Source organism: Oncorhynchus mykiss, chromosome 19 (genome assembly GCF_013265735.2).
Source record: "Oncorhynchus mykiss isolate Arlee chromosome 19, USDA_OmykA_1.1, whole genome shotgun sequence".
Taxonomy (NCBI): Eukaryota; Metazoa; Chordata; class Actinopteri; order Salmoniformes; family Salmonidae; genus Oncorhynchus; species Oncorhynchus mykiss.
The window spans coordinates 7,692,932-7,705,431 of record NC_048583.1 but is presented as its reverse complement, the minus strand read 5'-3'; the positions used below and the strand labels follow the sequence as shown (position 1 = coordinate 7,705,431).

The window sequence follows — 12,500 nt, the reverse complement described above, 5'->3', positions numbered from 1 at the left end:
GCTCCACCCTCTCCTGGTCAACGACTAGTTTCCCTAGCTCCACCCTCTCCTGGTCCACGACTAGTTTCCCTAGCTCCACCCTCTCCTGGTCCACGACTAGTTTCCCTAGCTCCACCCTCTCCTGGTCAACGACTAGTTTCCCTAGCTCCACCCTCTCCTGGTCCACGACTAGTTTCCCTAGCTCCACCCTCTCCTGGTCCACGACTAGTTTCCCTAGCTCCACCCTCTCCTGGTCAACGACTAGTTTCCCTAGCTCCACCCTCTCCTGGTCCACGGCTAGTTTCCCTAGCTCCACTCTACACCCACCTTGTCGGCGCTCTCCTGGTCCACGGCTAGTTTCCCCATGAGGGCGTTGACGTCTATAGACTTTTGTTTGAGGACAGGCTCCAGAGCTGACAGGTCTACCTTCATCTTATCCACCAACACGTTGGTCTCCAACAGCTTAGTGAGACCATTCTTTACCCTGTCACGAGCCTGCACACACAGGAATACACACACACACACACACACACACACACACACACACACACACACACACAAAGAAACAGGCACACGTAGGAACACACACAGGAACACACACACAGGGATACACACACACACACACACACACACAGACACATACAGAAACACAGGCACACACAGGAACACACACACAGGGATACACACACGCAGTCATGCAAACACACACACACACACACACACACACACACACACGGTCATGCAAACACACACACACACACACACACAAACACACACACAGACACAAACACACACACAGAAACGCACACACAAACACACAAAGGGATACACACACACGGTCATGCAAACACACACACACACAAACACAGACACAAACACACACAGGCACACAGAAGCAATTACATTTCTTGGATTGAATGGAGTATAGAATTGACGCCCATTCAGAGAAATAGCCACATTTCAAAGAAACCACAGTGTGCTAAACTGGAGTATTGATAACGTTAAATAATACATATTATGGATCTCACAGCCGCTGCGTTTACTATTGCTAAACAGTATTATAGATCTGTTGCATGGCCAGGTAGAGGTTAATAACAGTATTAATCAGTAGTATTACTGATCTCTTACAGCCACTAGTTGCTGTCTCTTCTCTCCCAACATGGCCAGGTAGAGGTTAATAACAGTATTAATCAGTAGTATTACTGATCTCTTACAGCCACTAGTTGCTGTCTCTTCTCTCCCAACATGGCCAGGTAGAGGTTAATAACAGTATTAATCAGTAGTATTACTGATCTCTTACAGCCACTAGTTGCTGTCTCTTCTCTCCCAACATGGCCAGGTAGAGGTTAATAACAGTATTAATCAGTAGTATTACTGATCTCTTACAGCCACTAGTTGCTGTCTCTTCTCTCCCAACATGGCCAGGTAGAGGTTAATAACAGTATTAATCAGTAGTATTACTGATCTCTTACAGCCAGCCACTAGTTACTGTCTCTTCTCTCCCAACATGGCCAGGTAGAGGTTAATAACAGTATTAATCAGTAGTATTACTGATCTCTTACAGCCACTAGTTGCTGTCTCTTCTCTCCCAACATGGCCAGGTAGAGGTTAATAACAGTATTAATCAGTAGTATTACTGATCTCTTACAGCCACTAGTTGCTGTCTCTTCTCTCCCAACATGTCCAGGTAGAGGTTAATAACAGTATTAATCAGTAGTATTACTGATCTCTTACAGCCACTAGTTGCTGTCTCTTCTCTCCCAACATGGCCAGGTAGAGGTTAATAACAGTATTAATCAGTAGTATTACTGATCTCTTACAGCCACTAGTTGCTGTCTCTTCTCTCCCAACATGGCCAGGTAGAGGTTAATAACAGTATTAATCAGTAGTATTACTGATCTCTTACAGCCAGCCACTAGTTGCTGTCTCTTCTCTCCCAACATGGCCAGGTAGAGGTTAATAACAGTATTAATCAGTAGTATTACTGATCTCTTACAGCCACTAGTTGCTGTCTCTTCTCTCCCAACATGGCCAGGTAGAGGTTAATAACAGTATTAATCAGTAGTATTACTGATCTCTTACAGCCAGCCACTAGTTACTGTCTCTTCTCTCCCAACATGGCCAGGTAGAGGTTAATAACAGTATTAATCAGTAGTATTACTGATCTCTTACAGCCACTAGTTGCTGTCTCTTCTCTCCCAACATGGCCAGGTAGAGGTTAATAACAGTATTAATCAGTAGTATTACTGATCTCTTACAGCCACTAGTTGCTGTCTCTTCTCTCCCAACATGGCCAGGTAGAGGTTAATAACAGTATTAATCAGTAGTATTACTGATCTCTTACAGCCACTAGTTGCTGTCTCTTCTCTCCCAACATGGCCAGGTAGAGGTTAATAACAGTATTAATCAGTAGTATTACTGATCTCTTACAGCCACTAGTTGCTGTCTCTTCTCTCCCAACATGGCCAGGTAGAGGTTAATAACAGCATTAATCAGTAGTATTACTGATCTCTTACAGCCAGCCACTAGTTACTGTCTCTTCTCTCCCAACATGGCCAGGTAGAGGTTAATAACAGTATTAATCAGTAGTATTACTGATCTCTTACAGCCACTAGTTGCTGTCTCTTCTCTCCCAACATGGCCAGGTAGAGGTTAATAACAGCATTAATCAGTAGTATTACTGATCTCTTACAGCCAGCCACTAGTTACTGTCTCTTCTCTCCCAACATGGCCAGGTAGAGGTTAATAACAGTATTAATCAGTAGTATTACTGATCTCTTACAGTCACTAGTTACTGTGTCTTCTCTCCCAACATGGCCAGGTAGAGGTTAATAACAGTATTAATCAGTAGTATTACTGATCTCTTACAGCCACTAGTTGCTGTCTCTTCTCTCCCAACATGGCCAGGTAGAGGTTAATAACAGTATTAATCAGTAGTATTACTGATCTCTTACAGCCACTAGTTGCTGTCTCTTCTCTCCCAACATGGCCAGGTAGAGGTTAATAACAGTATTAATCAGTAGTATTACTGATCTCTTACAGCCACTAGTTGCTGTCTCTTCTCTCCCAACATGGCCAGGTAGAGGTTAATAACAGTATTAATCAGTAGTATTACTGATCTCTTACAGCCACTAGTTGCTGTCTCTTCTCTCCCAACATGGCCAGGTAGAGGTTAATAACAGTATTAATCAGTAGTATTACTGATCTCTTACAGCCAGCCACTAGTTACTGTCTCTTCTCTCCCAACATGGCCAGGTAGAGGTTAATAACAGTATTAATCAGTAGTATTACTGATCTCTTACAGCCACTAGTTGCTGTCTCTTCTCTCCCAACATGGCCAGGTAGAGGTTAATAACAGTATTAATCAGTAGTATTACTGATCTCTTACAGCCACTAGTTGCTGTCTCTTCTCTCCCAACATGTCCAGGTAGAGGTTAATAACAGTATTAATCAGTAGTATTACTGATCTCTTACAGCCACTAGTTGCTGTCTCTTCTCTCCCAACATGGCCAGGTAGAGGTTAATAACAGTATTAATCAGTAGTATTACTGATCTCTTACAGCCACTAGTTGCTGTCTCTTCTCTCCCAACATGGCCAGGTAGAGGTTAATAACAGTATTAATCAGTAGTATTACTGATCTCTTACAGCCAGCCACTAGTTGCTGTCTCTTCTCTCCCAACATGGCCAGGTAGAGGTTAATAACAGTATTAATCAGTAGTATTACTGATCTCTTACAGCCACTAGTTGCTGTCTCTTCTCTCCCAACATGGCCAGGTAGAGGTTAATAACAGTATTAATCAGTAGTATTACTGATCTCTTACAGCCAGCCACTAGTTACTGTCTCTTCTCTCCCAACATGGCCAGGTAGAGGTTAATAACAGTATTAATCAGTAGTATTACTGATCTCTTACAGCCACTAGTTGCTGTCTCTTCTCTCCCAACATGGCCAGGTAGAGGTTAATAACAGTATTAATCAGTAGTATTACTGATCTCTTACAGCCACTAGTTGCTGTCTCTTCTCTCCCAACATGGCCAGGTAGAGGTTAATAACAGTATTAATCAGTAGTATTACTGATCTCTTACAGCCACTAGTTGCTGTCTCTTCTCTCCCAACATGGCCAGGTAGAGGTTAATAACAGTATTAATCAGTAGTATTACTGATCTCTTACAGCCACTAGTTGCTGTCTCTTCTCTCCCAACATGGCCAGGTAGAGGTTAATAACAGCATTAATCAGTAGTATTACTGATCTCTTACAGCCAGCCACTAGTTACTGTCTCTTCTCTCCCAACATGGCCAGGTAGAGGTTAATAACAGTATTAATCAGTAGTATTACTGATCTCTTACAGCCACTAGTTGCTGTCTCTTCTCTCCCAACATGGCCAGGTAGAGGTTAATAACAGCATTAATCAGTAGTATTACTGATCTCTTACAGCCAGCCACTAGTTACTGTCTCTTCTCTCCCAACATGGCCAGGTAGAGGTTAATAACAGTATTAATCCGTAGTATTACTGATCTCTTACAGTCACTAGTTACTGTGTCTTCTCTCCCAACATGGCCAGGTAGAGGTTAATAACAGTATTAATCAGTAGTATTACTGATCTCTTACAGCCACTAGTTGCTGTCTCTTCTCTCCCAACATGGCCAGGTAGAGGTTAATAACAGTATTAATCAGTAGTATTACTGATCTCTTACAGCCACTAGTTGCTGTCTCTTCTCTCCCAACATGGCCAGGTAGAGGTTAATAACAGTATTAATCAGTAGTATTACTGATCTCTTACAGCCACTAGTTGCTGTCTCTTCTCTCCCAACATGGCCAGGTAGAGGTTAATAACAGTATTAATCAGTAGTATTACTGATCTCTTACATTCACTAGTTGCTGTCTCTTCTCTCCCAACATGTCCAGGTAGAGGTTAATAACAGTATTAATCAGTAGTATTACTGATCTCTTACAGCCACTAGTTGCTGTCTCTTCTCTCCCAACATGGCCAGGTAGAGGTTAATAACAGTATTAATCAGTAGTATTACTGATCTCTTACAGCCACTAGTTGCTGTCTCTTCTCTCCCAACATGTCCAGGTAGAGGTTAATAACAGTATTAATCAGTAGTATTACTGATCTCTTACAGCCACTAGTTGCTGTCTCTTCTCTCCCAACATGGCCAGGTAGAGGTTAATAACAGTATTAATCAGTAGTATTACTGATCTCTTACAGCCACTAGTTGCTGTCTCTTCTCTCCCAACATGGCCAGGTAGAGGTTAATAACAGTATTAATCAGTAGTATTACTGATCTCTTACAGCCACTAGTTGCTGTCTCTTCTCTCCCAACATGGCCAGGTAGAGGTTAATAACAGTATTAATCAGTAGTATTACTGATCTCTTACAGCCAGCCACTAGTTACTGTCTCTTCTCTCCCAACATGGCCAGGTAGAGGTTAATAACAGTATTAATCAGTAGTATTACTGATCTCTTACAGCCACTAGTTGCTGTCTCTTCTCTCCCAACATGGCCAGGTAGAGGTTAATAACAGTATTAATCAGTAGTATTACTGATCTCTTACAGCCACTAGTTGCTGTCTCTTCTCTCCCAACATGGCCAGGTAGAGGTTAATAACAGTATTAATCAGTAGTATTACTGATCTCTTACAGCCACTAGTTGCTGTCTCTTCTCTCCCAACATGGCCAGGTAGAGGTTAATAACAGTATTAATCAGTAGTATTACTGATCTCTTACAGCCAGCCACTAGTTACTGTCTCTTCTCTCCCAACATGGCCAGGTAGAGGTTAATAACAGTATTAATCAGTAGTATTACTGATCTCTTACAGCCACTAGTTGCTGTCTCTTCTCTCCCAACATGGCCAGGTAGAGGTTAATAACAGTATTAATCAGTAGTATTACTGATCTCTTACAGCCACTAGTTGCTGTCTCTTCTCTCCCAACATGGCCAGGTAGAGGTTAATAACAGTATTAATCAGTAGTATTACTGATCTCTTACAGCCACTAGTTGCTGTCTCTTCTCTCCCAACATGGCCAGGTAGAGGTTAATAACAGTATTAATCAGTAGTATTACTGATCTCTTACAGCCACTAGTTACTGTCTCTTCTCTCCCAACATGGCCAGGTAGAGGTTAATAACAGTATTAATCAGTAGTATTACTGATCTCTTACAGCCACTAGTTGCTGTCTCTTCTCTCCCAACATGGCCAGGTAGAGGTTAATAACAGTATTAATCAGTAGTATTACTGATCTCTTACAGCCACTAGTTGCTGTCTCTTCTCTCCCAACATGTCCAGGTAGAGGTTAATAACAGTATTAATCAGTAGTATTACTGATCTCTTACAGCCACTAGTTGCTGTCTCTTCTCTCCCAACATGGCCAGGTAGAGGTTAATAACAGTATTAATCAGTAGTATTACTGATCTCTTACAGCCACTAGTTGCTGTCTCTTCTCTCCCAACATGGCCAGGTAGAGGTTAATAACAGTATTAATCAGTAGTATTACTGATCTCTTACAGCCAGCCACTAGTTGCTGTCTCTTCTCTCCCAACATGGCCAGGTAGAGGTTAATAACAGTATTAATCAGTAGTATTACTGATCTCTTACAGCCACTAGTTGCTGTCTCTTCTCTCCCAACATGGCCAGGTAGAGGTTAATAACAGTATTAATCAGTAGTATTACTGATCTCTTACAGCCAGCCACTAGTTACTGTCTCTTCTCTCCCAACATGGCCAGGTAGAGGTTAATAACAGTATTAATCAGTAGTATTACTGATCTCTTACAGCCACTAGTTGCTGTCTCTTCTCTCCCAACATGGCCAGGTAGAGGTTAATAACAGTATTAATCAGTAGTATTACTGATCTCTTACAGCCACTAGTTGCTGTCTCTTCTCTCCCAACATGGCCAGGTAGAGGTTAATAACAGTATTAATCAGTAGTATTACTGATCTCTTACAGCCACTAGTTGCTGTCTCTTCTCTCCCAACATGGCCAGGTAGAGGTTAATAACAGTATTAATCAGTAGTATTACTGATCTCTTACAGCCACTAGTTGCTGTCTCTTCTCTCCCAACATGGCCAGGTAGAGGTTAATAACAGCATTAATCAGTAGTATTACTGATCTCTTACAGCCAGCCACTAGTTACTGTCTCTTCTCTCCCAACATGGCCAGGTAGAGGTTAATAACAGTATTAATCAGTAGTATTACTGATCTCTTACAGCCACTAGTTGCTGTCTCTTCTCTCCCAACATGGCCAGGTAGAGGTTAATAACAGCATTAATCAGTAGTATTACTGATCTCTTACAGCCAGCCACTAGTTACTGTCTCTTCTCTCCCAACATGGCCAGGTAGAGGTTAATAACAGTATTAATCCGTAGTATTACTGATCTCTTACAGTCACTAGTTACTGTGTCTTCTCTCCCAACATGGCCAGGTAGAGGTTAATAACAGTATTAATCAGTAGTATTACTGATCTCTTACAGCCACTAGTTGCTGTCTCTTCTCTCCCAACATGGCCAGGTAGAGGTTAATAACAGTATTAATCAGTAGTATTACTGATCTCTTACAGCCACTAGTTGCTGTCTCTTCTCTCCCAACATGGCCAGGTAGAGGTTAATAACAGTATTAATCAGTAGTATTACTGATCTCTTACAGCCACTAGTTGCTGTCTCTTCTCTCCCAACATGGCCAGGTAGAGGTTAATAACAGTATTAATCAGTAGTATTACTGATCTCTTACATTCACTAGTTGCTGTCTCTTCTCTCCCAACATGTCCAGGTAGAGGTTAATAACAGTATTAATCAGTAGTATTACTGATCTCTTACAGCCACTAGTTGCTGTCTCTTCTCTCCCAACATGGCCAGGTAGAGGTTAATAACAGTATTAATCAGTAGTATTACTGATCTCTTACAGCCACTAGTTGCTGTCTCTTCTCTCCCAACATGTCCAGGTAGAGGTTAATAACAGTATTAATCAGTAGTATTACTGATCTCTTACAGCCACTAGTTGCTGTCTCTTCTCTCCCAACATGGCCAGGTAGAGGTTAATAACAGTATTAATCAGTAGTATTACTGATCTCTTACAGCCACTAGTTGCTGTCTCTTCTCTCCCAACATGGCCAGGTAGAGGTTAATAACAGTATTAATCAGTAGTATTACTGATCTCTTACAGCCACTAGTTGCTGTCTCTTCTCTCCCAACATGGCCAGGTAGAGGTTAATAACAGTATTAATCAGTAGTATTACTGATCTCTTACAGCCAGCCACTAGTTACTGTCTCTTCTCTCCCAACATGGCCAGGTAGAGGTTAATAACAGTATTAATCAGTAGTATTACTGATCTCTTACAGCCACTAGTTGCTGTCTCTTCTCTCCCAACATGGCCAGGTAGAGGTTAATAACAGTATTAATCAGTAGTATTACTGATCTCTTACAGCCACTAGTTGCTGTCTCTTCTCTCCCAACATGGCCAGGTAGAGGTTAATAACAGTATTAATCAGTAGTATTACTGATCTCTTACAGCCACTAGTTGCTGTCTCTTCTCTCCCAACATGGCCAGGTAGAGGTTAATAACAGTATTAATCAGTAGTATTACTGATCTCTTACAGCCAGCCACTAGTTACTGTCTCTTCTCTCCCAACATGGCCAGGTAGAGGTTAATAACAGTATTAATCAGTAGTATTACTGATCTCTTACAGCCACTAGTTGCTGTCTCTTCTCTCCCAACATGGCCAGGTAGAGGTTAATAACAGTATTAATCAGTAGTATTACTGATCTCTTACAGCCACTAGTTGCTGTCTCTTCTCTCCCAACATGGCCAGGTAGAGGTTAATAACAGTATTAATCAGTAGTATTACTGATCTCTTACAGCCACTAGTTGCTGTCTCTTCTCTCCCAACATGGCCAGGTAGAGGTTAATAACAGTATTAATCAGTAGTATTACTGATCTCTTACAGCCACTAGTTACTGTCTCTTCTCTCCCAACATGGCCAGGTAGAGGTTAATAACAGTATTAATCAGTAGTATTACTGATCTCTTACAGCCACTAGTTACTGTCTCTTCTCTCCCAACATGGCCAGGTAGAGGTTAATAACAGTATTAATCAGTAGTATTACTGATCTCTTACAGCCACTAGTTGCTGTCTCTTCTCTCCCAACATGGCCAGGTAGAGGTTAATAACAGTATTAATCAGTAGTATTACTGATCTCTTACAGCCACTAGTTGCTGTCTCTTCTCTCCCAACATGGCCAGGTAGAGGTTAATAACAGTATTAATCAGTAGTATTACTGATCTCTTACAGCCACTAGTTGCTGTCTCTTCTCTCCCAACATGGCCAGGTAGAGGTTAATAACAGTATTAATCAGTAGTATTACTGATCTCTTACAGCCACTAGTTGCTGTCTCTTCTCTCCCAACATGGCCAGGTAGAGGTTAATAACAGTATTAATCAGTAGTATTACTGATCTCTTACAGCCACTAGTTGCTGTCTCTTCTCTCCCAACATGTCCAGGTAGAGGTTAATAACAGTATTAATCAGTAGTATTACTGATCTCTTACAGCCACTAGTTGCTGTCTCTTCTCTCCCAACATGGCCAGGTAGAGGTTAATAACAGTATTAATCAGTAGTATTACTGATCTCTTACAGCCACTAGTTGCTGTCTCTTCTCTCCCAACATGGCCAGGTAGAGGTTAATAACAGTATTAATCAGTAGTATTACTGATCTCTTACAGCCACTAGTTACTGTCTCTTCTCTCCCAACATGGCCAGGTAGAGGTTAATAACAGTATTAATCAGTAGTATTACTGATCTCTTACAGCCAGCCACTAGTTACTGTCTCTTCTCTCCCAACATGGCCAGGTAGAGGTTAATAACAGTATTAATCAGTAGTATTACTGATCTCTTACAGCCACTAGTTGCTGTCTCTTCTCTCCCAACATGTCCAGGTAGAGGTTAATAACAGTATTAATCAGTAGTATTACTGATCTCTTACAGCCACTAGTTGCTGTCTCTTCTCTCCCAACATGGCCAGGTAGAGGTTAATAACAGTATTAATCAGTAGTATTACTGATCTCTTACAGCCACTAGTTGCTGTCTCTTCTCTCCCAACATGGCCAGGTAGAGGTTAATAACAGTATTAATCAGTAGTATTACTGATCTCTTACAGCCACTAGTTGCTGTCTCTTCTCTCCCAACATGGCCAGGTAGAGGTTAATAACAGTATTAATCAGTAGTATTACTGATCTCTTACAGCCACTAGTTGCTGTCTCTTCTCTCCCAACATGGCCAGGTAGAGGTTAATAACAGTATTAATCAGTAGTATTACTGATCTCTTACAGCCACTAGTTGCTGTCTCTTCTCTCCCAACATGGCCAGGTAGAGGTTAATAACAGTATTAATCAGTAGTATTACTGATCTCTTACAGCCACTAGTTGCTGTCTCTTCTCTCCCAACATGGCCAGGTAGAGGTTAATAACAGTATTAATCAGTAGTATTACTGATCTCTTACAGCCACTAGTTGCTGTCTCTTCTCTCCCAACATGGCCAGGTAGAGGTTAATAACAGTATTAATCAGTAGTATTACTGATCTCTTACAGCCACTAGTTGCTGTCTCTTCTCTCCCAACATGGCCAGGTAGAGGTTAATAACAGTATTAATCAGTAGTATTACTGATCTCTTACAGCCAGCCACTAGTTACTGTCTCTTCTCTCCCAACATGGCCAGGTAGAGGTTAATAACAGTATTAATCAGTAGTATTACTGATCTCTTACAGCCACTAGTTGCTGTCTCTTCTCTCCCAACATGGCCAGGTAGAGGTTAATAACAGTATTAATCAGTAGTATTACTGATCTCTTACAGCCACTAGTTGCTGTCTCTTCTCTCCCAACATGTCCAGGTAGAGGTTAATAACAGTATTAATCAGTAGTATTACTGATCTCTTACAGCCACTAGTTGCTGTCTCTTCTCTCCCAACATGGCCAGGTAGAGGTTAATAACAGTATTAATCAGTAGTATTACTGATCTCTTACAGCCACTAGTTGCTGTCTCTTCTCTCCCAACATGGCCAGGTAGAGGTTAATAACAGTATTAATCAGTAGTATTACTGATCTCTTACAGCCAGCCACTAGTTACTGTCTCTTCTCTCCCAACATGGCCAGGTAGAGGTTAATAACAGTATTAATCAGTAGTATTACTGATCTCTTACAGCCACTAGTTGCTGTCTCTTCTCTCCCAACATGTCCAGGTAGAGGTTAATAACAGTATTAATCAGTAGTATTACTGATCTCTTACAGCCACTAGTTGCTGTCTCTTCTCTCCCAACATGGCCAGGTAGAGGTTAATAACAGTATTAATCAGTAGTATTACTGATCTCTTACAGCCACTAGTTGCTGTCTCTTCTCTCCCAACATGGCCAGGTAGAGGTTAATAACAGTATTAATCAGTAGTATTACTGATCTCTTACAGCCACTAGTTGCTGTCTCTTCTCTCCCAACATGGCCAGGTAGAGGTTAATAACAGTATTAATCAGTAGTATTACTGATCTCTTACAGCCACTAGTTGCTGTCTCTTCTCTCCCAACATGGCCAGGTAGAGGTTAATAACAGTATTAATCAGTAGTATTACTGATCTCTTACAGCCACTAGTTGCTGTCTCTTCTCTCCCAACATGGCCAGGTAGAGGTTAATAACAGTATTAATCAGTAGTATTACTGATCTCTTACAGCCACTAGTTGCTGTCTCTTCTCTCCCAACATGGCCAGGTAGAGGTTAATAACAGTATTAATCAGTAGTATTACTGATCTCTTACAGCCACTAGTTGCTGTCTCTTCTCTCCCAACATGGCCAGGTAGAGGTTAATAACAGTATTAATCAGTAGTATTACTGATCTCTTACAGCCACTAGTTGCTGTCTCTTCTCTCCCAACATGGCCAGGTAGAGGTTAATAACAGTATTAATCAGTAGTATTACTGATCTCTTACAGCCACTAGTTGCTGTCTCTTCTCTCCCAACATGGCCAGGTAGAGGTTAATAACAGTATTAATCAGTAGTATTACTGATCTCTTACAGCCACTAGTTGCTGTCTCTTCTCTCCCAACATGGCCAGGTAGAGGTTAATAACAGTATTAATCAGTAGTATTACTGATCTCTTACAGCCACTAGTTGCTGTCTCTTCTCTCCCAACATGGCCAGGTAGAGGTTAATAACAGTATTAATCAGTAGTATTACTGATCTCTTACAGCCACTAGTTGCTGTCTCTTCTCTCCCAACATGGCCAGGTAGAGGTTAATAACAGTATTAATCAGTAGTATTACTGATCTCTTACAGCCACTAGTTGCTGTCTCTTCTCTCCCAACATGGCCAGGTAGAGGTTAATAACAGTATTAATCAGTAGTATTACTGATCTCTTACAGCCACTAGTTGCTGTCTCTTCTCTCCCAACATGGCCAGGTAGAGGTTAATAACAGTATTAATCAGTAGTATTACTGATCTCTTACAGCCACTAGTTGCTGTCTCTTCTCTCCCAACATGGCCAGGTAG

The 12,500-nt window shown here is 41.4% G+C and overlaps 1 protein-coding gene across 1 annotated transcript in view; it reads right to left on the bottom strand.

Moving 5' to 3' along the window:
- Positions 1 to 12,500, bottom strand: part of LOC110516931 (dynein heavy chain 6, axonemal-like) — a 191,356-nt gene that overhangs the window by 61,406 nt on the left and 117,450 nt on the right. The window contains exon 53 of the mRNA XM_036955471.1: positions 307 to 474. Within this exon, the coding sequence (XP_036811366.1) occupies positions 307 to 474 (168 nt within the window). The remainder of the gene's footprint in view (positions 1 to 306; positions 475 to 12,500) is intronic.